General features: G+C 47.7%; 2 protein-coding genes across 4 annotated transcripts in view; both read right to left on the bottom strand.

The window, feature by feature from the left end:
- The window catches only part of LOC103463285 (nardilysin), a 19,684-nt gene extending 4,402 nt beyond the window's left edge, over window positions 1-15,282 (bottom strand). The window contains exons 1-14 of the mRNA XM_081604354.1: window positions 15,206-15,282; window positions 7,728-7,956; window positions 7,385-7,652; window positions 5,968-6,049; window positions 5,728-5,881; window positions 5,588-5,661; window positions 5,415-5,510; window positions 4,045-4,167; window positions 3,814-3,871; window positions 3,266-3,339; window positions 2,522-2,591; window positions 363-440; window positions 174-294; window positions 41-99 (exon numbers count right to left, since the gene is read on the bottom strand). Coding sequence (XP_081460480.1) covers window positions 41-99; window positions 174-294; window positions 363-440; window positions 2,522-2,591; window positions 3,266-3,339; window positions 3,814-3,871; window positions 4,045-4,167; window positions 5,415-5,510; window positions 5,588-5,661; window positions 5,728-5,881; window positions 5,968-6,049; window positions 7,385-7,652; window positions 7,728-7,956; window positions 15,206-15,245 — 1,526 coding nt within the window. The 5' untranslated portion in view covers window positions 15,246-15,282. The remainder of the gene's footprint in view (window positions 1-40; window positions 100-173; window positions 295-362; window positions 441-2,521; window positions 2,592-3,265; window positions 3,340-3,813; window positions 3,872-4,044; window positions 4,168-5,414; window positions 5,511-5,587; window positions 5,662-5,727; window positions 5,882-5,967; window positions 6,050-7,384; window positions 7,653-7,727; window positions 7,957-15,205) is intronic.
- rab3b (RAB3B, member RAS oncogene family) lies at window positions 13,276-26,399 on the bottom strand. 3 transcript variants are annotated; one of them, XM_008406510.3, is made up of 6 exons: window positions 26,228-26,399; window positions 24,329-24,553; window positions 16,144-16,262; window positions 15,935-16,059; window positions 15,206-15,420; window positions 13,276-15,095 (listed from the first exon to the last, which is right to left on the bottom strand). In XM_008406510.3, the coding sequence occupies exons 2-5, from the start codon at window positions 24,551-24,553 to the stop codon at window positions 15,236-15,238; spliced, it is 654 nt and encodes a 217-aa protein (XP_008404732.1). In that variant the 5' UTR covers window positions 26,228-26,399; the 3' UTR covers window positions 13,276-15,095; window positions 15,206-15,235. The 3 variants fall into 3 exon arrangements, with proteins under 3 accessions (XP_008404732.1, XP_008404730.1, XP_008404731.1); XM_008406508.3 differs by having other exon boundaries at window positions 13,276-15,420; window positions 26,228-26,397; XM_008406509.3 differs by lacking the exon at window positions 26,228-26,399 and adding an exon at window positions 24,646-25,096 and having other exon boundaries at window positions 13,276-15,420.

The raw sequence follows: 26,399 nt of genomic DNA, 5'->3' as shown, positions 1-26,399 counted from the left end.
ATTAGTGTAGACCAGAACCTCACGGCTGACTGAGTCGGACCTCTGCTGAGGTCCCAGGTTCTGCAGCATCTTCAGGTACTGGAACACCAAGTGGACCACCTGCAAACAGAACCACATCGTCATCACCGGCTGTTCAATGAGATGTTCTGGGCCAGGCGTGTCCGGGTCCAGACCTGGAAGAAGTTCTGGTAGCCCAGGTCCGTCAGCGTGACGGAGATGGAGAAGATGGAGTAGGTGGAGTTCTGGTCAAAGCCCGACTCGCTGTTTCCCCCGTACAGAGCCAGAGCCCAGCACCTGGAACCAGACAGCTGGTCAGCGACTGAACTGGGTCAGAACCCAGAACCAGGCCGTCCAGAACTCACCTCTTCCGTAGCAGCGACAGGATGCTGCCGGTTCCCTCGTGTCCCATCAACCAGGAGATGTAATGAAGAGGCTTCACCCTGAGGGATGCAGAGGAGGTTCTGGTTCCGATGGACACATTTGGAACGCAGTGGCAGGCACCGCTAACCAACAAGCTAGCTATGCTAATGCTAAAGTGCTGAGCCTTTGCAGCCAAGTCTCCTGACCACATGGAGGCGCCATGACGGACGTCTGAGAGTCCAGCTGATCGTTTTGGCTTCTGCCAACTCGTCTGCGAAAGCAGCTCACCTGGTCTAAACGCTTACAACCGTTGGGACTAGTTAGCTTAAAAACCAACCCGTACCTCCTTCCTCCGGACATGTCTAATGATTTGATCAAATCGCCAACTTTGCCAGAATTCTCACCATTTATGTCACCAAGTCATAAACGCCGTTTCCCTAAACGCTGCAGAGCTGAAAGCAAAGCTGAACGTTAATCTTGTTACTTTATAAAATGTTTTTGCTGCAAATCCTCAAATGAACAGAGCTGCCGGGACGCTACCCGCCTGTCCTCATCTAAAGGTTACGATAATTAGGGCTGTGTAATAATATCCATTTCACGATATATATCGATATTTTCTTTCCTAGAAAAAAATCGATATTCATCCACAAGTATCGTAACATCCAACTGTCACCTTGGTCCCTCACCTCCTGCTTCACCAGCAGAGATCAGGTCCCAGGCTGAGTGGTTCCTTCAGATGTTAAAAAGGCATCAAACTCTTCAGAGCAGGTTCTTGGTTCACTTTGTTCACTTTACAGCTGCAGTTTGTACGGTTTAACTAAAAGAAACATGTTTTCTCACCACTTTGATTCATTCTGTCCAGCTGTCCACTTTAAGTCTGTGTCCAACCAGAGCCAGGTGTTGTGTAGTTGGTGCTTTTAATCAGTTTCAGTTACATTTATTAAATCTAAACTCTATAACAGTCACAAAATGTCACCTAAATCTCTGTCCCTCTAAAATCTTTCAGAAAATCAAAAGTGTATTGGATTGTATCGTTTGCTGAATATCGCAATATATATCGTATCGTGAGATTGTATCACTACAGCCCTAATGATAATGGCTGCTGTGGCGGCGCAGAGCACAACCCACGTATTGAGGCCTTAGTCCTCATGCCGGCGGTCACAGGTTCGATTCCCGTCTCTCTTTGCCCCATTTCCTGTTGAACTACTTTCAAATAAAAGCCACTAGAGCCAAAAACAAAAGGTTTATGACAAAATGAAAGTTTGGTCTGTTTTTGCAGTCGGCCGCGTGAGAACAGGACAACGTAAAGGTAACGAGTCCAACGTTGTTTTAACGTCCGCAGTGGCTCCACCTCTGAAGAGATGCAAAGGGTTAATTTAGAACCAGCTAATGCTAAAGCGCTAACTTGAACCATGTTGATACCCACCATGTGTCAAGGACACAGAATGTGCAACCATGTGGTGTATCGCCCTCAACAGGCTCAGACCTGTCGTTACACCTGTGATTCTGTGGAACAGGTTTTTAAAGTTGCTGAGTTTTGATGACTGACCGTCGTAGGACTGTAAACCGTTTACAGTAGAATGCAGCAATGCATTCTGGGTACAGAGTAAATCCCATTTGCTCCATGTAGGGTGGAGAACAGCAGAACCAGGTTGTGTGATTTGAATGGAAAAAGGTGACCTTAGTGATTCAGAGCTTTTATGTTAACTTTATCATTTACTCTAATTTTATCTGGTCTGCAACAAAAACTCCATTTCCAGATGTGATTACCTTCAGTTATGTTTCCAAGCGCTACAATCCTCCATTATCTGAGTTAATAATGTAAATATTTGTTTATATCTGAGAAGAGGAAACAGAACTCACTTCAAAATAAGAGCTTGAATATAAATGTCTTAGCTGAATAAATCTTAACAGTCAATAACCAAAATTTGACAAAGACAAACTTTATTTAGCTGAAAGTTTCCAAGCAGCAAGTCGGCGCTTCTGAATGTATCCAGAAAATTAATTTACATGAATGAAGCTAAACATCTACAAAGTTAGCAGCAGGGCTAACGTGCTAAGCTACCCATTAGCTCTGTCATTAGCATATCAGCAGAGGTGTGCGAACAGCAACAGGAAGGCGGGACTTCCTGTTTCAATGGCGCCACTGGGTCCGACTCACCTGTAGTGTTTCACCTGCGGGGGCAAAGCCCAGCTGATGGTCAGAGCGTGGACCTTCCGGACCGGAACCACTGCAGCATGTTCACAAGATCAGAACCAGTCAGACGGATCAGAACCACCCAGAACCAGTCAGACGGATCAGAACCAGTCAAACAGATCAGAACAAACCAGAACCAGTCACACAGATCAGAACCACCCAGAACCAGTCAAACAGATCAGAACCAGTCAGACGGATCAGAACCATCCAGAACCAGTCAGACGGATCAGAACCATCCAGAACCAGTCAGACAGATCAGAACCATCCGGAACCAGTCAAACAGATCAGAACCAGTCAGACGGATCAGAACCACCCAGAACCAGTCAGACGGATCAGAACCACCCAGAACCAGTCAGACGGATCAGAACCACCCAGAACCAGTCAGACGGATCAGAACCAGTCAAACAGATCAGAACAATCCAGAACCAGTCAAACAGATCAGAACCAGTCAGACAGATCAGAACCACCCAGAACCAGTCAAACGGATCAGAACCAGTCAGACGGATCAGAACCAGTCAGACGGATCAGAACCAGTCAAACAGATCAGAACCAGTCAAACAGATCAGAACCATCCAGAACCAGTCAGACGGATCAGAACCACCCAGAACCAGTCAGACGGATCAGAACCAGTCAAACAGATCAGAACCATCCAGAACCAGTCAAACAGATCAGAACCATCCAGAACCAGTCAGACGGATCAGAACCGACCTCTGTAGAGCTTGTGGAAGGCCAGAGTGTCAAACGGCTGCTGCAGGTGCGAGAAGTCGGGTCGGGGTTTCCCGCTGCGAAAACATCAGAAACTCGTTTGATTGGCTGGTTTCATTTAAAGTGGCGGTGTCTGTAACCTGATTGGTTAACGGTGAGCCAATCACAGCATACATAGGGTGTGTGTCTGTGTGTGTATATGTGTGTGTGTGTGTGTGTGTCTGTGTGCGTGTGTCTGTGTGTATGTATATGTGTCTGTGTGTATGTGTCTGTGCGTGTGTGTGTGTATATGTGTGTGTCTGTGCGTGTGTGTGTGTATATGTGTATGTGTGTGTGTGTGTCTGTGTGTATGTGTCTGTGTGTGTGTCTGTGTGTCTGTGCGTGTGTGTGTGTCTGTGCGTGTGTGTATGTATATGTGTCTGTGTGTATGTCTGTGTGTATGTGTGTGTGTGTATGTATATGTGTCTGTGTGTATGTGCGTGTGTGTGTGTCTGTGCGTGTGTGTGTGTATATGTGTATATGTGTGTGTGTGTGTGTGCGTGCAGCCTCACTTGTTGGGTATCTGGATGAAGATCTCTCTCACCCACTCCTCCAGGGTTTCCAGTGACTCTGCAGCAGTCAGAAGGTTGTCATGGAACACAGACAGAGTTACGTCATGTGATGACATCACAGATTGGATCAGTACTTTGGGGTTTATTCTGCTGCTTTTCTTGGAGCTGATCTGATCAGCGGAGCCACCAGAACCTCCAGCAACAGAAACATTTAGATGGTTCTGCTGGTACCTCTGGACTGAACCGCCAGAGTCATGTAGTGGGCGGAGTAATGTCTCCTCCAGAACTCGCGCAGCCTCTTGTAGGTGTTGATCCTCTTCTCCCGTGGCCCGTGCTTCAACGTCTCAGCGTTACCTGAGGAGAGACGCCATGACGGGTCACATGACGGGTCACATGACGGGTCACATGACGGGTCACATGACGGGTCACGCCCCGCGACAGGCCATGTGAAGGTTGTTAGCTTCCTGCTGTTGCTCCAGGCTGTTCCTGATCACTAGGGCGGGGCTAATGACCGGGGGCGGGGCTAATGGCAGGGGCGGGGCTAATGGCCGGGGGCGGGGCTAATGACCGGGCCCAATAATAAAGCTCATGATAATTTAACTTTACAACATGGACAAGTTTCACCACCACAGAGCGACTCTGTCATTCTGGACCCATCAGACATGAAGTACAAGAAGAGAACAGAACCATCAGGCTGCTGGTCACTGATGCTGAAACGACACAAAGTCACACCAGTCCAGAACCACTGAGAGCGATCGGATCATTTCGGCACTTTATCAGTTTCAACTCAGAGCCTGGAGCAGCTGCTGAAGCTCATTGATGACGCGGGAAGCAGCGGCACACGCGGTCCCATCTGGGCCATACTGGGCCCCAGCTAGGCCATGCTGGGGCCACTCATGGGTTCCATCTGGGCCATACTGGAGGCCCACCTGGGCCACACATGGGTTCCATCTGGGCCACTCATGGGCCCCATCTGGGCCACTCATGGGCCCCATCTGGGCCACACATGGGTTCCATCTGGGCCGTGCTGGGGGCCCACATGGGCCACACATGGGTTCCATCTGGGCCATACTGGAGGCCCACCTGGGCCACACATGGGTTCCATCTGGGCCGTGCTGGGGGCCCACATGGGCCACACATGGGTTCCATCTGGGCCATACTGGAGGCCCACCTGGGCCACACATGGGTTCCATCTGGGCCACTCATGGGCCCCATCTGGGCCACTCATGGGCCCCATCTGGGCCATGCTGGGTCCCATCTGGGCCATGCTGGGGCCCCATCTGGGCCACACATGGGTTCCATCTGGGCCGTGCTGGGGGCCCACATGGGCTGTGCTGGGGCCCACCTGGGCCATGCTGGGGCCCCATCTGGGCCATGCTGGGGCCCCATCTGGGCCATGCTGGGGCCCCATCTGGGCCCTCCGCCCACCCTGGACCCCCGCCCTGGCACCAAGGCTCCCCCCAGTGGCCGGCTGGTGCAACAGGTCCGGTCGGATCGCTCCTCAACAGAACCTCGGCGTTTATCCGCCCTGAACTCAGGCAGAACCAAACAGCGGGCCGACCGCGGTGGTCGGGCCGGACCAGATCAGAACCGCAGCTCACCCCAGCAGAACTTCGTCATGGGATGTCCGGGTCGGGCCAGACTGCCAAACAGCATCTCCTTACGATGGGAATCAGACGGCCGGGCCAACTGGTACTCTGAGGACAGAACCAGAACCAGAGAGGAAGCTCAGCACACCTGTTAGAGGCCAACCTGGGTCAGAACCGGGACTCACCGCTGTCCACGGCTTCCACCTCTCGGTCCAAGGCGTCCTGGACCATCAGAGGGCAAATGAAGAACTGGGCCCACCTGAGCACAGGAGACCCATCAGGACCGGGTCGGACCGGGTCGGGTCGGTTCCGAGGCCACGCTCACCTGTCCAGGGCCTCCCTGAAGAACTTCCTCTGAATGTCGAACTGGAAGACGGTCCGCTCGCAGTCGGTGGACGCGTTGTCGCTGCCGCCATGACGCTTCAGGAACGCGTCGAAATCGTTCTCCGCCGGGAACTTCTCACTTCCCATGAAGACCACTGGACCCAGAACCAGAACTTCAGGAGAACTCAGGCTGCCGGCATGACCAGCCGCTGGTCATAATGTTCTGCCTTGTTTTACTCACTGTGCTCCAGGAAGTGGGCGAGGCCGGGGAGGTCATCGGGGTCACAGAAGCTGCCGACGCCGACGCAGAGAGCGGCGGCCGCCTGGAGGGTCAGAGAACCAACGTTTCAAACCAACATGGACGCCGTCCAGCAGCTGGAATGAAGCGTCTGGTTTCTCCTCCAGAACCTCATGGCAGCAAACCATGAACACAAATGATAAAAACCAAATGGTGCAATAAATGATGATGATGTTTCATCCTGACAGGGTAACATCGGCTCATAAATGACTTTCCAACATCTATAACCTCATAAAGATGGAAACTCGGCAAAAACGACTAAAGCTTTGATGTCTTACAGGAGTTTAGTATTAAATGCATCTAGAAAACATGAAAAAGGATCAGAAAACCCAACTGGTGAAATTAAACAGATGAATCATTTATTTCTATAATTATCGAGCCTCACTCACCGTCCCATCCTTCACCTTTACCAGGTTTACTGGTGATCCTGAGCTGGTTAGTCCTCCAGGCGTCGACCAGCCAGTTTAGGTTATAATGGTTAGTTTAGGTTATAAACCGACTCAGTTATGGTTAGTTTAGGTTATAATGGTTAGTTTAGGTTATAATGGTTAGTTTAGGTTATAATGGTTAGTTGAGGTTATAAACTGAGTTGGTTTAGAAGATGGAGGACGAGGATCTTCCCCGGTTCTGTTATAAAGCTAGCAGTGCAGCAACACAACAGACTCATTTTGATTGGTCTGCTGCAAAAATTATATACATCGCTAATAAATAAATAAAATTCTATATTAATAAAACAAAAAAAGGTTTTTCCAGTTCCACCCGGAGCAACATTAATGTCCAAAGCTGCAGAATAAAACGGCTCCAGCAGCAGGTGGTGCAGCTCAAACCCACTGCGGCTCCTTGGTGGGCCTTCTGACCAGCCGTCTCTAAACCCATCGGGTCATGTGGACCCGTCCCACCGCCGATATTAATGTCCTGGTATTACTCATGCAGACGGAGACAGTAGAGCAGATCACCCAGTCATCATCTTCGTCGTGTGCTTTATGAACCGGAACCGTTTCATTTGATTTGTCTTGTAATTCTTGTCGCCCCTCTCAGCTCCACTAAAGAAAGTTGGGACTGGAAATCTCTCCGCTCGTCCTTCAGCGGATGCTGGTGGAGGCCGTTCGCTTTACTGCACCACCGATGAAGGGAGCACGACGTTTAGGACCCTCCTGACCAGGTGACCATTCAGACCACGGCCTCCCTGCCAGCATCAGAGCCAGCTGACGGAGGAAACACCCGCCCTCCACAGGAGGAGAGCTCCACCCACCGGGGACGAGTTAGAGAGAGAGGGAGGGGAGAGAGAGAGGGAGGAGAGAGAGAGAGGGAGGGGGAGAGCAGCTGGTAACTCTTCCTCCATCTTCATCGTTTGACCCACCTGTTTCTCTGAACTCTTCTTCTTCGTTCGATCTTCTTCGTCCACCTCCATCAGCTCTGGCTCCTCTTCCTCATCGCTCTCCTCCTCCTCCTCCTCCTCCTCCTCTTCATCAGAGCTGGCACTGGATTCTCCTTCCTCATCATCGTCCTCATCGTCCTCCTCTTCCTCGTCTCCCTCGCTCTCCTCCTGCTGACCCTCTTCGTTCTCGTTCGCCCTGCTGAGGTCCGAGATCAGCAGAACCCGGAGTCCGTTTCCGAGTTCAAGGAACCTACAGAGACCGAGAGCAGAGACTGGGACCGGGACCAGAACCGGGACCAGAACCGGGACAGGGACCAGGACCCACCTGTACTTCTTGGGGTCACTGGGGGACTTGACGATGTCCGGGTCTCCCTGCTCCAGCTCCACTCCGCCTCTTCCTCCTCCCGCCAGCCTCCCTTCTTGTGGAGATGGAGGCGGCGGCTCGCCCGGCTCCGGGTCGCCCGGCTCCGGGTCGCCCGGCCGACTCGCACCACCGGCGCCCCTCACAGACTTTTTGGTCTGAGGCATTTCTGAGTTGCGAGGGGAAGCTGGACCTGCAGACATTTGAGGTTTATGTTTAAGAAAAGCTGCAGGATGACATCAGAGGCAGGGGCGGAGCCAGAGGGGGCCTGGGGGCCCCGGCCCCCGATGACCGACTTGTAACAACAAGACATTCCTACACAGCAGAGGTGAGACCAAGTCAGTGTTTTACAAGTCTGATTTGTAATGGCGTAGCAGCAAGACTCCGCCTCCCACAGTCTCACTTTCAACTTCTGCTTAAAGAGCACATTAGAAACTACACACTAGTTTTTAAATTGCATTAATAGGCCAACCGGAGTTATGCTAACATAAGTAAACCGTCTGAGAAATGTCAAAAACCGGCTTTTCCGTTGTTACGTCGATCCGCGTTCCCCCATCAGATACCGCTCTGCACCACCCAGGCGGAAAAACAGGCGTGTAGAAAACACACACTTGTTCAGTGCACTTATCTGGAGAACTACGGACCCGTGAACGCTCAAACAACGTGTTTCGGCAAAGTTGGCACACTTTATTCACGTTTATGCGAGAAAATAATTATAATAAAAATATTTATGTGTCAGAATATATATATATATATATATATATATATATATACGCCTGAAGCACTTGAAACTGCCAAACAAAGGCTCCAAGCCTTGGCCAGCTGCCTAAAGAATGAAGCCAGGAGGATTAACCGGCTCTCCTCCACCCAACCAGCTAAAGTGTACTCCAATGGCAGGGTAATAACAGAGCAGACCCACCCAGGCATCGGCATAAATAGCAGAGGAGCCAAACACCAACTCCTTGTAGACCACACAGTCGCCCGAGACTGCAAAACCCGACACACCAACCTGTGTACCGCTTGGATTGATTACAAGAAAGCCTATGACTCAATGCCACACACTTGGATCATTGAATGCTTAGAGATGTACAACATCAATAGGACTCTAAGAGCCTTCATTGCAAACTCGATGGGGCTGTGGAAAACCACCCTTGAAGCCAACTGCAAACCACTTGCACAAGTGTCCATCAAATGTGGCCTATAGCAAGGAGATGCTCTGTCCCCACTGCTGTTCTGCATAGGCCTGAACCCTCTCAGCCAAATCATCAACAAGACTGGCTACGGATACCGACTCAAGAATGGGGCCACGATCAGTCACCTCCTCTACATGGATGACATCAAGCTGTACGCCAAGAGCGAGCGAGACATCGACTCACTGATCCACACCACCAGGATCTACAGCACTGACATTGGGATGTCATTCGGACTAGAGAAGTGCGGTCGGATGGTTACAAAGAGAGGGAAGGTCGCCCACACAGAAGGGGTCTCACTCCCAGAAGGAACAATAGCAGACATAGAGCACAGCTACAAGTACCTGGGAATACCACAAGCAAATAGCAACCTCGATGAGGTCACAAGGAGCCACAGCCAAATACCTCCAACGAATAAGGCAAGTCCTGAGAAGCCAGCTCAATGGCAAGAACAAGATCCGTGCAATAAACAGCTATGCCTTACCAGTAATCAGATACCCTGCAGGAATAATTAGCTGGCCAATGGAAGAGATGAAGGCCACGGATGATAAGACTCATGTAACCCGAGTGTAAATGTTGAGTTCCATTTTCTGGTCCTGTACTGCTACTCATCTCCTGCTTCAGCTGAAAACCCACTTTAGAAAACGGTTAAAGTGTAGAAATGTAGTCTTTCATGTTGACGAGAGAAGAAAACAAATATATCGCTGTACTTATTTACTGTGTGGCTAGCTCCATGGCTAGCTCGCTGTGTCTTACTCTGCAGTTGTGCTGTCACTATATCTGGGATCATGAGCGCCCCCAGCGGTGAGACAGGAGAACTGCCTGCCTCACCTCCAGTCTGTTCTCTGCCGTTTCTTATCGCTCCTCCTCACACAAAACACGACACACACAGTGACAAAAAACACTGTACATTAAATACATGAGCTAAATTATGGAAAATCAGTCCAAATAAATGTTTTTTAGCCATTTTATTGCCGGCGTGCAGACAGGACGAACTTGCTAGCGAGAGGTTGATCAATCCCAGGTGAGGCTCAGCTCGCTGCTGCCTCACCTGCTTCACTTCTGAGGATTTGAATGGGAAAATGCGAAAATTCAGCGATTTTTAAGAAAAAAACTCATCAGAATTGGTTAAGCTAAGTAAAAAATAGGTATAGTACAAACCATAGGGTGAAAATGGCAATATAAATGATATTATTATTTTTCCATGGTGACGTGCGGTCAGGGGAGGCAGGTGAGGCACGTGACCGCACGTCACTGATATATATATATACACATACACAGATTTTCATTCCCCCCCTCCAATTTAAAAGTTTGGCTCCACCACTGATCAGAAGCACGTTAATAACGAAACAGCGCGACACAGTTACCGCCCTCTAGTGGTTAGGTGGGGTATGGCAGCTATCGACCTCATCAGAGGGAAGACTTCTGGGTCTGGCTACCAGATGGCGGCAACAACCTTTCAGCAACCATGGATAAAACTCATTTTACACAAAAAAACCTGAAGCTTTCAATCTGAGTTGTATCCAGGTCTGTGAATTAGCCCCGCCCCCTGCTGGTCAGTGCAGGTAAATGAATAAAGTTGAATTTGATCACCAGCAGATAAAGTATGGGAATATCTTCCCCACAGTAGTTTAAAAACATATTAAAACTTTCAGCCGAATTGTTCACATTAACCTGTTGTTTTAAACGGGAATGTCCAGAATATTCCAACATGTCTCCCGGTGCTGGAAAATAAAAACAAATGAAAAATGTTGGATTTTCCTGCAGCAGTTTGGCGCGTCGCAGAATATGACGTTGTATTTGAATGACAGTTCGAGATAGAGAGCAAAATTTCACGTTAATATCAGCCGATTTAAGAGCGGAGCTGCTAGCTTCGCATCCAGAAAACAGAGAGGCAACAGCGGACTAGCAGTCGGAACCGAACCTTAAACATCCTGGAAAACTGCAGCTCTAAAAGGCCGAATTAACAAGAACTGGAATTGAACCAAGCTGTTTTCTAACCCGCCTTAGCGACTCAGTCTGCTAACTAATCCGCTAACGGCTAACTGTTTGCGCCGGCGCTTCAGCCCGGTTCTAGTTCGGCTTTGACAGCAGCCCGGTGTTGGCTCTGAAATTCAGTTTGGACCTGTGGTACCGGCAGGAGAAAGACTTACCTGGATGTGTGCTCGACAGCTGCTGCTGAAGTTTCAAGTTTGTAGTTGGAGCGAAGCTGCGGCTGCGTCAAAGAAGCGCTCTGATTGGTCGAGAGCTCAACAGGCTGCGTGATCAGCAGTCTATTGTTTACAATTTTATTCATTTTTAGGTACATATTTCCTTTGTTTCCAGACCATAAAGTCGTCCGTATTATTTAAAAATAAGAAATAAAATACACCATCAAGTGAAGAAGACAACACATCGATCTCAAAGCAAACAGTTATTCTGAGATTTTACAAACATCTTACATTTTGTGTCGCTGTTATTAGAGCTCTATTATTAAGATACACACATAAAACCGAACTGACATCGACACAAACACAAACAATATTCTAGAGAGAAAATAAAATTGTAGTTGAATATTACATATGAACGGACTATGCAGGACTGTGACTTTACTTTATTATCAATTTTTCCTAAAATGAGCTAAATTCATTGTGAAGCTCACAATTTAATCACAACATTCAGACTGACTCTAAGTTTTAGGGTTGATGCTGACAGTATATTCAAATTTTCCATTGAGAAATTTCTCTATGTCTCTCCATGTATATACATTATATTGTATAATGTATATATAATGTATTTTATAATGTATAAATGTCTCGTTTATGTCATTTTAATTAGTTCTGGTGGTGTTTTGTTAGATAATTTATATTTTTTGGTTCAAGTAATGCCAGAATTAATAATAAATAATAAAGATTTGGTAACACTTTATTTGAAGGGGTGAGCATTAGACTGACATGACACTGTCATGTTTATGACACTGTCATAAACATGTCATTGTCATAAACATGACATGTCATAAAGTTGCGAAAGAACTTTATTCTTTAGCAAAGAATAAAGTTCTTTGCTAAAGTTCAAGACCAAAGAACTTTATTGCTCTTGTAAAAGAATTACTCAAAAAACTGGAATAAATTTTAGTTTGATATCTTTGAACACACGAGAACATCAGAACTGAACCTTGTGGCAACACAGTCATAAACATTCATAAAGGCTTCTGTATGTTCATGACAGGTGTCATGTCAGTCTTATGCACACCCCTTCAAATAAAGTGTTAGCACAGATTTAATGGTATTCTGATTAGAAATGTAATTATATTAGCTGTGTTACCTCCCCACGCCACTAGAGGCAGCAGCAGGCCGGAAAAGATGCGACTAAGGAGCAGATCTAGAAGTTCACCGAAAGCTGCAGAATATGTTAAAAACTGAGTTTTGCTGAAGAAAATAAGAGAGAAATTCAAATACATGCTGTTAGTTTGCCATCAAAAAGAAACCAGGCTGGAACCAGCAGAGCTCAATATTATTATTTTATCTTCAGCTTCACAGTTTACAGCATATCATGTTAGTCAGAGGGAGAATCTCCGTCTCATCTGAGCCTCCTGGCTCCCAACAGGACTAAATACATGGTGGAGACATTTATATTTCCAGAAACAAAGAACAAACATTTGTACTAAATTCTTAAAAAATGTCTACAGTTACAAATAACTCAAACAAAACTAGAAATCAAAAACTTCTCTCCTCCCTCTCAGAAAATGGATTTTCCCAATGAGGCTGATTGAAAACACCAGGTCCTCGTCAGCGCTGCTCATGGGCGCGTTTCCATGGCAACACATGACCCGGTGACCTCAGAGAGATGAGAAGGTGATTAAAACAAGTAAATAAATCAAGTTACTTCCCCAAACACCAGATACATTCACTAAATAAGTGATAAAAGTAACAGAAACAGCAGCTGTTGGGGAGGGTCAATCCCTCACAGGCAGAGTCAAACTCTTTCCTAAAGATGTAGATTTCAACAGAAAATTCAATCTGGAGGCCGCCGATAATATAGGAAATGGCGCCCCCTTCACTTCCGGAGTGCAATGGTCCCATTTCCAAATAAGGTAAGAGCTGTTCGTCCCGCCCCTTCCTGTTTGCTGCAGCAGCTCCTTCTCGTCAGAACCCCGATCAGGATCGGGCCCATATTTATGACGTAATCAGTGCTCACTCCATCAGCTGCTTTCCTATTGGATGAAGCTACATGTGAAAAAGGAACCAAGCTGAGTTCCAGAACCGACCCAAGAACTGGACCGAACCGATCCACGACAAAGTCAGAACCTGGATCCTGGTCCGAACAAACCGAAAGAAGATGTGTTCTGATGAAAGACTGTGGTTTTTATTATACTAAGAATCATCTACAATATACAAACACAATATTTTGTACAATCACTTTGTGCTTCTCCGGACGGAGCAAACCGTAAGACAGGTTCACAGAATTAGTCATAAAGATAAGCTCATACTCAACAACGGTATATTTAGCTCTAACTATCATTTACAGTTTCACCTCAAAATATCACAATATTATCGTTTATTCTCATCGGGGGCAGATGGGAACCTTACAGCTGGACAGGTTACCATGGTAATTATATTTAACGATATCTCACACACACACACACACACACACACGCACACACACACACACACACACACACACACACACACACCTGATCATGTGAAACACACTGCAAACATGGCGGCTACAAGACAACACCTGCTAAGGGGGCGGAGCCTCCTCACACTCCAATGAGTGACTAAAAACAGCTTCAGAGTGACGCCAGCATGAGGCTCGGCTGCAGGCTGAGAGGAACCGTCCGGACCGGACCGGAGCGGGATGGACCACGAACTGGGATGAACTGGCCTGATTCATCTGAACTGGCCGGAACTGTTCTTTCCTGAGCTGAACAGTCTGGAACAAAATGTTCACACTGCAGCCTGAAGTGACCCAATTCCCATTTTCTTGCCGTTCACACTGGCAGTAAATGCGACCTGCATGAGTTCTGCAGTCTGAACGGGCAAACGACCTGAAAGTGTCCCGCATGCGCAGCAGAGGGCGCCATGGCGTCAGCGTTCTCTGTGTGCTGCTAGCCGCCATAGAGAGAAGAAGAGCTCAGAGTTTGAGGAAGTAAACATGGAGGCTAACGGTGGAGCTTAGCTTATATATTTGAAGTTGTTGTCCAGCTGGAGCAGCATATTAACAACTTAATCCTCATATAATCCGTCCTGGTTGTTGTTTTTCTTCCCACTTGCGCATCAGGAGCAGAATAGTGAGATTTGTTGAGAATCAGTGCCGTTCAGTTCGGATGATGGACGTTATGGTCGCATTTGAATCGGATACGTATCGGATATGGATCACATTCTAAAAGAATCCGACCTGAGCTGTTCACACCGCCATGAAAAGATCGGATACAGGTCGCATCACGTCAGAACGATCAGAACTGGGTCACTTCAGGCTGCAGTGTGAACGCAGCCAATGACTCCAGGCAAAACTGCGGTGGACTGCCTCGGGTCTGGACTGACCATTATATCTCTTTACATGACGAGTCTGGATGCTGGAGGTCAGAAGGAGACTAATCAGTGCTGAGTTTAATGTTCGGCAGGTGACCACACTTGTCACGTTTAGAATTTGAGAATATAGGAAACGTTGCCGTCCGGTGCTATTGTCAGAGGTCAGAGCGGGGAGGGGGCACAATACGGGAAAAGGGGGTAAAAAATGTTGGCCAAAAACCGGAGACTTGACAGGCATGCAGGTGACTCATATTGACCTGTAGTTGACCTCTGGGTGTTTCACCTACTTCGCTGTTTTCCTGAGCAGAGCCAATTGGGCCAATCGGGTGTTCGAAGGTTTCCTGCTGACAGCCTCATCATGGCTTTAACGGCAGCTGGAGGTTCTGGTTGCACTGGGGCTCCGGACGTTCCAGCGGCTCAGTAGAAACACTAAACTCTTGGAGGTGCGGACACAGAAAAGACAGCAGCCCCTAAGTGCTACTCATCTGTACAGTCTGTAGGTGGCACTGTGGGCTGTTCTAAACCGATACTCTACTGCCATTTGGATGAAGATCCAATGGACCGGCCAGGTTAAGGCGGGACGGGACCTCCAGCAGTCAGCCGGCCTCAGGTACACAGACGGGGGTTTCCTGGATGTCACAGGAGGGATGACTGACGGCTCACAAACATGGACTGAAGCAGAGCAGGTGTGAAGGAATGTCTCAACAGTCAGACTATCTGATCTTTTTATTTTACCTACAGCTCAGGATGGGGGGCAGTGGACCGATGATCAGCAGCATTTCTGAGGTAGCTGGGCAGGCTTGTCGGTCAGTCTGGTGGTCTTAGATCCCGGAGCTACTGGTGCCTCCACGTCCACACGTTCAGACATCTTTACACAGATGATGTCTACCAGGCGCTCAAAAACCTGACGTACATTGATGTTCTCCTTGGCACTCGCCTCATAGTACTCAAACCCTGCAGGAGACAGGCAAAGGTCACAGCAGAAGTCTCCAGTCTGTGTTTGGAAAGCCTGGTTTACCAAACTTTGACCTGTGATGTTTCTGCTTCTAGAAATGTTTAGTGGAAGGTCTCTGATTAGGTCTTAGTGGACCAGTAATTGCTCAAAATCTCTAAACGTACCACTTGGCATACCTCCAGTCCTCCAGAGATACCATCCTGCAGCTTTCAGGGTTCATTCCCACCAGTCCTGTTCAGTCCATTTAACCCGACTCCAGTCCGACTGCCTAGTCAAAGTTGGTTGGTTTGACTCAGAGCAGAGAGACAGAGAACTGGACTTTCAGCCTTTGGGTTCAGGGATGTCTCTAAGAGCTGCAGGAAAGTATCTTAGGACCTGGACCCTGGTTGACTGGCATCAAACTGAAAAACACCGTAGATCACTATTGAGACAATAAAGTATTCAGGAATGCCCTGATAACAGATTATCTGACTACTGAGTTTTTATTTCCTTCTAAAACTAACTGATGCACACCTAGCTGGTCCGCCAGGTGTTTTCCTTTCTCAGGTGGTACCACTCTCTCCACGTCCATGTCACACTTGTTGCCCACCATGATGACCTGGGCGTTGTCCCACGAGTACGTCTTGATCTGGGTGGCCCTGTGGACACAGAGCGACAGCTAGCTGGAAGGGATTCACACCTCTGACATCACGACACAAGCCAACATCTGACCAATCCCCTACCAGTCCTGGACCGCATTGAACGACTCCTCGTTGGTGATGTCATACATGAGGATGAAGCCCATGGCTCCTCGGTAGTAAGCCGTGGTGATGGTGCGATAGCGCTCCTGCCCTGCAGTGTCCTGGACACAAACAGGAAATGAAAGGACCATTCAGGTTCTGGTTCTGGTTCTGGTGGACATAAATACCTCCAGAGCTTTCAAGAAGCATCAAGACGCGCCGCCTGAACCAGCAGCCCGCTGCCAGACCAAACTAATGGAGCCCAGAGCCCAGGTAAAACACGTCTCCCTCATTTCTCTGAGGAAGAGGATGCATCTGAACTTCCTGCTGCAGCGTCATGGTGATGACTAAAGCTCCCATGATGCTCTCTGCCAGGAACGGCTGCAGCTGCTCCACACATCTGAGGCTTCAGTCTATTTTTACTCCTCACAGGACAGAATGAGTTACACACACAGATAAACACACACACAGAAAACACACACACAGATAAACACACACAGATAAACACACACAGATAAACACACACACAGATAAACACACACACAGATAAACACACACACACAGATAAACACACACACACACACACACACACACCAACACACACACATCCCTGCACATCTGCTGGGTCTCAATGTGTCCATTTAATTATCTCCCACTATGATGCAGTTTGGTTCAGTTTCTGTCTTTGTCTCTGTGTGAGGCAGCAGGGACGTGAGCATGAAGACGTGTTGCCATGGCAACAACATACCGACCAAAAGACCAGCACAGCAGGGAGACAGTCTGTCACAGCAGAACAGCATGACTCACTGCAGAGAGCTGGTGGTTCCTACTGAAGGTTCCTACTGAAGGTTCCTACTGAAGGTTCCTACTGGTAGGTTCTAAGTTCTACTGAAGGTTCCTACTGAAGGTTCTACTGAAGGTTCCTACTGAAGGTTCCTACTAAGGTTCCTACTGAAGGTTCCTACTGAAGGTTCCTACTGAAGGTTCCTACTAAAGGTTTCTATAGCAAGTTCTACTGAGGTTCCTCTGGTTCCTACTGATGGTTCCTACTGAGGTTCCTACTGATGCTTCCTACTGAAGGTTTCTATGAGGTTCTACTGAAGGTTCCTACTGAAGGTTCTACTGAAGGTTCCTATGATGGTTCTACTAAGGTTCCTACTGAAGTTCTGCTGAAGGTTCCTATGAAGTTCCTCTGAGTTTCTATAGAAAGTTCCTACTGAAGGTTCCTACTGAAGGTTCCTACTGATGGTTCCTTGAAGGTTCTACTGAAGGTTTCTATAGAAAGTTCCTATGAAGTCTTGAAGGTTTCTATAGAAGTTCCTACTGAAGGTTCCTACTGAAGGTTCCTACTGTGTTCCTACTGAAGGTTCCTATGAGTTCCTACTGATGCTTCCTACTGAAGGTTTTATAGAAGGTCCTACTGAAGGTCCTACTGATGCTCCTACTGAAGGTTTCTATAGAAGGTTCCTACTGAATGTTCCTACTGAAGGTATCTACTGAAGGTTCCTACTGAAGGTTCCTACTGAAGGTTCCTACTGAAGGTTTCTATAGAAAGTTCCTACTGAAAGTTCCTACTGAAGGTTCCTACTGATGGTTCCTACTGAAGGTTCCTACTGAAGGTTCCTACTGATGCTTCCTACTGAAGGTTTCTATAGAAGGTTCCTACTGAGGTTCCTGCTGAAGGTTCCTACTGATGGTTCCTACTGAAGGTTCCTACTGAAGGTTTCTATAGAAAGTTCCTACTGAATGTTCTACTGAAGGTTCCTACTGAGGTTCCTATAGAAAGTTCCTACTGAATGTTCCTACTGAAGGTTCCTACTGAAGGTTCCTACTGAAGGTTCCAACTGGTGGTTCCTACTGAAGGTTCCTGCTGAAGGTTCCTGCTGAAGGTTCCTACTGAAGGTTCCTACTGAAGGTTCCTACTGGTGGTTCCTACTGATGGTTCCTAGTGATGTTTCCTACTGAAGGTTCCTACTGAAGGTTCCTACTGAAGGTTCCTACTGAAGGTTCCTGCAGAAGGTTCCTGCTGAAGGTTCCAACTGGTGGTTCCTACTGAAGGTTCCTGCTGAAGGTTCCTACTGAAGGTTCCTGCTGAAGGTTCCTACTGATGGTTCCTACGGAAGGTTTCTACTGGTGGTTCCCACTGATGGTTCCTACTGAAGGTTCCTACTGAAGGTTCCTACTAAAGGTTCCTACTGAAGGTTCCTACTGATGGTTCCTACGGAAGGTTTCTATAAAAAGTTCCTACTGATGGTTCCTACTGAAGGTTCCTAATGATGGTTCCTACTGATGGTTCCTACTGAAGGTTCCTACTGAAGGTTCCTACTGATGCTTCCTACTGAAGGTTTCTATAGAAGGTTCCTACTGAAGGTTCCTACTAAAGGTTCCTACTGAAGGTTCCTACTGAAGGTTTCTATAGAAAGTTCCTACTGAAAGTTCCTACTGAAGGTTCCTACTGATGGTTCCTACTGAAGGTTCCTACTGAAGGTTCCTACTGATGCTTCCTACTGAAGGTTTCTATAGAAAGTTCCTACTGAAAGTTCCTACTGAAGGTTCCTACTGATGGTTCCTACTGAAGGTTCCTACTGAAGGTTCCTACTGATGCTTCCTACTGAAGGTTTCTATAGAAGGTTCCTACTGAAGGTTCCTACTAAAGGTTCCTACTGAAGGTTCCTACTGAAGGTTTCTATAGAAAGTTCCTACTGAAAGTTCCTACTGAAGGTTCCTACTGATGGTTCCTACTGAAGGTTCCTACTGAAGGTTCCTACTGATGCTTCCTACTGAAGGTTTCTATAGAAGGTTCCTACTGAAGGTTCCTACTGAAGGTTCCTGCTGAAGGTTCCTACTGATGGTTCCTACTGAAGGTTCCTACTGAAGGTTTCTATAGAAAGTTCCTACTGAAAGTTCCTACTGAAGGTTCCTACTGATGCTTCCTACTGAAGGTTTCTATAGAAGGTTCCTACTGAAGGTTCCTACTGAAGTTCCTACTGAAGGTTCCTACTGAAGGTTCCTACTGATGGTTCCTACTGAAGATTCCTACTGAAGGTTCCTACTGATGGTTCCTAGTGATGTTTCCTACTGAAGGTGCCTACTGAAGGTTTCTATAGAAAGTTCCTACTGAAGGTTCCTACTGAAGGTTCCTACTGGAGGTTTCTATAGAAAGTTCCTACTGAAGGTTCCTACTGAAGGTTCCTACTAAAGGTTCCTACTGAAGGTTCCTACTGAAGGTTCCTATAGAAAGTTCCTACTGAATGTTCCTACTGAAGGTTTCTATAGAAAGTTCCTACTGAAGGTTCCTACTGAAGGTTTCTATAGAAAGTTCCTACTGAATGTTCCTACTGAAGGTTCCTACTGAAGGTTCCTATAGAAGTTCCTACTGAATGTCCTACTGAAGGTTCCTACTGAAGGTTCCTACTGAAGGTTCAACTGGTGGTTCCTACTGAAGTTCCTGTGAGTTCCTGCTGAAGGTCTACTGAAGGTTCTACTGTGGTTCCTACTGATGGTTCTAGTGATGTTCCTACTGAAGGTTCCTACTGAAGTTCCTACTGAAGGTTCCTACTGAAGTTCCTGCAGAAGGTTCCTGCTGAAGGTTCCAACTGGTGGTTCTACTGAAGTTACTGCTGAAGGTTCCTACTGAAGGTTCCTGCTGAAGTCCTACTGATGGTTCCACGGAAGGTTCTACTGGTGGTCCACTGATGGTTCCTACTGAAGGTTCCTACTGAAGGTTCTACTAAAGGTTCCTACTGAAGGTTCCTACTGATGGTTCCTACGAAGGTTTCTATAAAAAGTTCCTACTGATGGTTCCTACTGAAGGTTCCTAATGATGGTTCCTACTGAAGTTTCTATAGAAAGTTCCTACTGAAGGTTCCTACTGAAGGTTCCTGCTGATGGTTCCTACTGAAGGTTTCTATAGAAAGTTCCTACTGAAGGTTCCTACTGAAGGTTCCTGCTGATGGTTCTACTGATGGTTCCTACTGAAGGTTTCTATAGAAAGTTCCTACTGAAGTTCCTACTGAAGGTTCCTACTGATCTTCCTACTGAAGGTTTCTATAGAAAGTTCCTACTGAAGGTTCCTACTGAAGGTTCCTGCTGATGGTTCCTACTGAAAGTTCCTACTGATGCTTCCTACTGAAGGTTTCTATAGAAAGTTCCTACTGAAGGTTCCTACTGAAGGTTCCTGCTGATGTTCCTACTGATGGTTCCTACTGAAGGTTTCTATAGAAGTTCCTGCTGAAGGTTCCTACTGAAGGTTCCTACTGGTGGTTCCTACTGAAGGTTCCTACTGTGGTTCCTACTGATGGTTCCTACTGAAGGTTCCTAATGATGGTTCCTACTGAAGTTTTCTATAGAAAGTTCCTACTGAAGGTTCCTGCTGAAGGTTCCTACTGAAAGTTCCTACTGATGCTTCCTACTGAAGGTTTCTATAGAAAGTTCCTACTGAAGGTTCCTACTGAAGGTTCCTGCTGATGGTTCCTACTGATGGTTCCTACTGAAGGTTTCTATAGAAGGTTCCTACTGGTGGTTCCTACTGGTGGTTCCTACTGGTGGTTCCTACTGAAGGTTTCTATAGAAGGTTCCTGCTGAAGGTTCCTGCTGAAGGTTCCTGCTGAAGGTTCCTACTGGTGTTCCTACTGATGGTTCCTACTAAAGGTTCCTACTGAAGGTTCCTGCTGAAGGTTCCTACTGAAGGTTCCTACTGAAGGTTCTATAGAAAGTTCCTACTGAAGGTTCCTACTGAAGGTTCCTACTGATGGTTCCTACTGAGGTTCCTACTGAAGGTTCTATAGAAAGTTCCTACTGAAGGTTCCTACTGAAGGTTCTATAGAAGTTCCTACTGAAGGTTCCTACTGAAGGTTCCTACTGATGTTCCTACTGATGGTTCCTACTGAAGTTCTACTGAAGGTTCTATAGAAGGTTCCTACTGAAGGTTCCTACTGAAGGTTCCTACTGAAGGTTCCTACTAAGGTTCCTACTGAAGGTTCCTACTGAAGGTTTCTATAGAAAGTTCCTACTGAAAGTTCCTACTGAAGGTTCCTACTGATGGTTCCTACTGAAGGTCCTACTGAAGGTTCCTACTGATGCTTCCTACTGAAGGTTTCTATAGAAGGTTCCTACTGAAGGTTCCTACTGAAGGTTCCTGCTGAAGGTTCCTACTGATGGTTCCTACTGAAGGTTCCTACTGAAGGTTTCTATAGAAAGTTCCTACTGAAAGTTCCTACTGAAGGTTCCTACTGATGCTTCCTACTGAAGGTTCTATAGAGGTTCCTACTGAAGTTCTACTGAAAGTTCTACTGAAGGTTCCTACTGAAGGTTCCTACTGATGGTTCCTACTGAAGGTTCCTACTGAAGGTTCCTACTGATGGTCCTAGTGATGTTTCCTACTGAAGGTCCTACTGAAGTTTCTATAGAAAGTTCCTACTGAAGGTTCCTACTGAAGTTCCTACTGGAGGTTTCTATAGAAAGTTCCTACTGAAGGTTCCTACTGAAGGTTCCTACTAAAGGTTCCTACTGAAGGTTCCTACTGAAGGTTCCTATAGAAAGTTCCTACTGAATGTTCCTACTGAAGGTTCTATAGAAGTTCCTACTGAAGGTTCCTACTGAAGGTTCTATAGAAAGTTCCTACTGAATGTTCCTACTGAAGGTTCCTACTGAAGGTTCCTATAGAAAGTTCCTACTGAATGTTCCTACTGAAGGTTCCTACTGAAGGTTCCTACTGAAGGTTCCAACTGTGGTTCCTACTGAAGGTTCCTGCTGAAGGTTCCTACTGAAGGTTCCTACTGGTGGTTCCTACTGATGTTCCTAGTGATGTTCCTACTGAAGGTTCCTACTGAAGGTTCCTACTGAAGGTTCCTACTGAAGGTTCCTGCAGAGGTTCCTGCTGAAGGTTCCAACTGGTGGTTCCTACTGAAGGTTCCTGCTGAAGGTTCCTACTGAAGGTTCCTGCTGAAGGTTCCTACTGATGGTTCCTACGGAAGGTTTCTACTGGTGGTTCCCACTGATGGTTCCTACTGAAGGTTCCTACTGAAGGTTCCTACTAAAGGTTCCTACTGAAGGTTCCTACTGATGGTTCCTACGGAAGGTTTCTATAAAAAGTTCCTACTGATGGTTCCTACTGAAGGTTCTAATGATGGTTCCTACTGAAGGTTTCTATAGAAGTTCCTACTGAAGGTTCCTACTGAAGGTTCCTGCTGATGGTTCCTACTGAAGGTTTCTATAGAAAGTTCCTACTGAAGGTTCCTACTGAAGGTTCCTGCTGATGGTTCCTACTGATGGTTCCTACTGAAGGTTTCTATAGAAAGTTCCTACTGAAGGTTCCTACTGAAGGTTCCTACTGATGCTTCCTACTGAAGGTTTCTATAGAAAGTTCCTACTGAAGGTTCCTACTGAAGGTTCCTGCTGATGGTTCCTACTGAAAGTTCCTACTGATGCTTCCTACTGAAGGTTTCTATAGAAAGTTCCTACTGAAGGTTCCTACTGAAGGTTCCTGCTGATGGTTCCTACTGATGGTTCCTACTGAAGGTTTCTATAGAAGGTTCCTGCTGAAGGTTCCTACTGAAGGTTCCTACTGGTGGTTCCTACTGAAGGTTCCTACTGGTGGTTCCTACTGATGGTTCCTACTGAAGGTTCCTAATGATGGTTCCTACTGAAGTTTTCTATAGAAAGTTCCTACTGAAGGTTCCTGCTGAAGGTTCCTACTGAAAGTTCCTACTGATGCTTCCTACTGAAGGTTTCTATAGAAAGTTCCTACTGAAGGTTCCTACTGAAGGTTCCTGCTGATGGTTCCTACTGATGGTTCCTACTGAAGGTTTCTATAGAAGGTTCCTACTGGTGGTTCCTACTGGTGGTTCCTACTGGTGGTTCCTACTGAAGGTTTCTATAGAAGGTTCCTGCTGAAGGTTCCTGCTGAAGGTTCCTGCTGAAGGTTCCTACTGGTGGTTCCTACTGATGGTTCCTACTGAAGGTTCCTAATGATGGTTCCTACTGAAGGTTTCTATAGAAAGTTCCTACTGAAGGTTCCTGCTGAAGGTTCCTACTGAAAGTTCCTACTGATGCTTCCTACTGAAGGTTTTTATAGAAAGTTCCTACTGAAGGTTCCTACTGAAGGTTCCTACTGATGGTTCCTACTGATGGTTCCTACTGAAGGTTTCTATAGAAGGTTCCTACTGGTGGTTCCTACTGGTGGTTCCTACTGAAGGTTTCTATAGAAGGTTCCTGCTGAAGGTTCCTACTGAAGGTTCCTACTGGTGGTTCCTACTGAAGGTTCCTAATGATGGTTCCTACTGAAGGTTTCTATAAAAAGTTCCTGGTGATGTTTCCTACTGAAGGTTCCTGCTGAAGGTTCCTACTCGTGGTTCCTACAGAAGGTTCCTACTGAAGGTTCCTGCTGAAGGTTCCTACTGAAGGTTCCTACTGATGGTTCCTACTGAAGGTTCCTACTGAAGGTTTCTATAGAAAGTTCCTACTGAAAGTTCCTACTGAAGGTTCCTACTGAAGGTTCCTACTGATGGTTCCTACTGAAGGTTCCTACTGAAGGTTCCTACTGAAGGTTCCTACGGAAGGTTTCTATAAAAAGTTCCTACTGATGGTTCCTACTGAAGGTTCCTAATGATGGTTCCTACTGAAGGTTCCTACTGAAGGTTCCTGCTGATGGTTCCTACTGAAGGTTCCTACTGATGGTTCCTACTGAAGGTTACTATTAAAGGTTCCTACTGATGGTTCCTACTGGTGGTTCCTACCGATGGTTCCTACTGAAGGTTTCTATAGAAGGTTCCTACTGAAGGTTCCTACTGGTGGTTCCTACCGATGGTTCCTACTGAAGGTTTCTATAGAAGGTTCCTACTGAAGGTTCCTAATGATGGTTCCTACTGAAGGTTCCTACTGAAGGTTCCTGCTGATGGTTCCTACTGAAGGTTCCTACTGATGGTTCCTACTGAAGGTTACTATTAAAGGTTCCTACTAATGGTTCCTACTGAGAGTTCCTAGACCTCCTTTCCCTACTCATTCTGAAGTCCCTCCCATTCAGCCTATGGTTGCAATCCAAATCGAAGCTCCGCCCATTAAACCCCGCCCAACCAATCAGAAGCTCTTCCCCGGTCAGGACTAAGCTCCGCCCCGTTCAGGACTAAGCTCCGCCCCGTTCAGGACTAAGCTCCGCCCCGTTCAGGACTAAGCTCCGCCCCGTTCTCACCCAGATCTGCAGCTTGATCCTCTTGTCGTTGCGGTAAACAGTCTTGACCTTGAAGTCGATGCCGACGGTGCTGACGAAGGAGTTGCTGAAGGAGTCGTCGGCGTAGCGGAACAGGAAGGACGTCTTCCCAACGCTGCTGTTCCCGATGATTAGCAGCTTGAACATGTAGTCGAAGTTCTGGTCGGAGCCGTCCCGCTGGCCGTAGCGCTGGTCTGCCTTCGCCATCTGGGGGGCAAGAGGACAGGTCACATGACCGCCGGCATGATGGCCACGTCTACCAGGCATAACATTACGACCATCGAGTGGTCAGCGATTACCTGGCTCACACCTGCCAGCAGCAGAACTGCTGATGGTTCTGATGCCAGGACAAGAAGTGGTCAGTCTGGACCAGGAAATGGTCAGACTGGCATCTGGTGCCGGTTGAGCTGGTTCCTGAGGAGGAAGGTCCAGTTGGACCTCATGTCCTGTGTTTGGTTGTAGAGACAAACCCTGGAACGTTTCTCAACCAAACCAGACCAATCAGCCAGGAGAACCTCTGACCTTTTGACCCCAACCAGACACCCAGGTGGAGGGCCCGAGACGGAGCCCTGAGGGGCCCCACCGGGAGACCCAGCAGAGGAACTCCAGCTGTTGGTGAAACCAGAACCATGAACACCTGAGGATAATTCTCTCCTCTGATTGGACCCCGAGCTCAGAGCTCCACAGGTGGACCTGACGCTTGCAACATGGCAACCAGGCAACATGGCAACCAGGCAACATGGCAACCAGGCAACATGGCAACCAGGCAACATGGCAACATGGCAATAAGGCAACATGGCAACCAGGACACCAGGCAACATGGCAACCAGGCAACATGGCAACATGGCAATAAGGCAACATGGCAACCAGGACACCAGGCAACATGGCAACCAGGCAACATGGCAACCAGGCAATAAGGCAACATGGCAACCAGGACACCAGGCAACATGGCAACCAGGCAACATGGCAACCAGGCAACATGGCAACAGGCAACATGGCAACCAGGCAACCAGGCAACATGGCAACCAGGCAACATGGCAACCAGGACACCAGGCAACATGGCAACCAGGCAACATGGCAACCAGGCAACATGGCAACCAGGCAACATGGCAACCAGGCAACATGGCAACCAGGACTCAGCAGGAGATGTGCAGATGTTCCTGCAGAAGCGTCAGATGAAGAACTTTTGTCTCGTGGTTTCCAACCATCATGGAGTCCAGAGGTTCCGACTCTGAGGTTCTGATGATTCTGGAGGTTCTGACCCAGACCAGGACCATACTGCCATCAGGTGTCCTTTAGGTGAAACTCCGGTCATGTGACTGAGCCTTGTTGTCATGGGAGCCAGCTGAATCCATCCCATCAGAACCATGACCCGGTTCTGATGCAGGACTCTCAGGAGGTTCTGGACGCTCGGTCCCACCTGAGCACCGTCACCATGGAGACAAGCTCAGCAGCAGCTCAGCGGTCTCCTAGTGAAAACAGGAAGCTGCTTCAGAACCGAGTCTGAACCCGCTGGGTCACTGCGGTTCTGGTTGGGTTCTGCAGCTGGAGCAACTGGACCCATCAGAGCAGGAGGTCACCTGTCCACCACCGACTGGTTCTGGTTCCGGTTCTCTAAACCTAGAGACAGAACGTCTGCAGAAGTTCTGATGGGTCAGTTTGATTAGAAGGTTCTGTTCTGGCCCAACAGAACCCCCAGAGTTCTGTTCTGGTTCTGGGCCTGCAAATACCAGAACCCTGCAGAAAGCACCAACAGAACCGCGACCAGACAGAATCAGGTTCTGATCCAGATTGTTTGGATCAGAGAAGATCAGCAGCCAGTCAGACTCCACCCTGGGCTCGGTTCGGTTCTGGTTCGATATAGATGTGCGGCGGGCTCACCTCAGCTGGGCGGGTCCGATGCGCGCTCCCTGCAGCAGAAAAAAACCCAGAGCGGTTCCGGACCGGAACGCGATCAGAACCAGCAGCTCCGCTTCAGCCGAACCGAGTCACTCTCCGCGCGCGCGGCTTCACGCGGACCTGCTGAATGGTAAGAGGCGGCAGCCAATCAGCG

This window comes from Poecilia reticulata, unplaced genomic scaffold, assembly GCF_904066995.2.
Source record: "Poecilia reticulata unplaced genomic scaffold, P_reticulata-male-v2 Scaffold_35, whole genome shotgun sequence".
Classification (NCBI taxonomy): domain Eukaryota; kingdom Metazoa; phylum Chordata; class Actinopteri; order Cyprinodontiformes; family Poeciliidae; genus Poecilia; species Poecilia reticulata.
The sequence above is the reverse complement of the archived record's forward strand: the minus strand, read 5'-3'. Positions and strand labels throughout refer to the sequence as shown.

Bases quoted from the DNA above. Each gene is read 5' to 3' on its own strand.
- rab3b (XM_008406510.3), bottom strand. From the start codon at position 24,553: ATGGCGAAGGCAGACCAGCGCTACGGCCAGCGGGACGGCTCCGACCAG. The intron at 16,060-16,143 runs GTAGGGGATTGG...CTGTGTCCACAG, and splicing joins TTCAATGCGGTCCAGGACTG to GGCCACCCAGATCAAGACGT. The intron at 15,421-15,934 runs GTGTGCATCAGT...TGTCTCCTGCAG, and splicing joins ACACCTGGCGGACCAGCTAG to GGTTTGAGTACTATGAGGCG.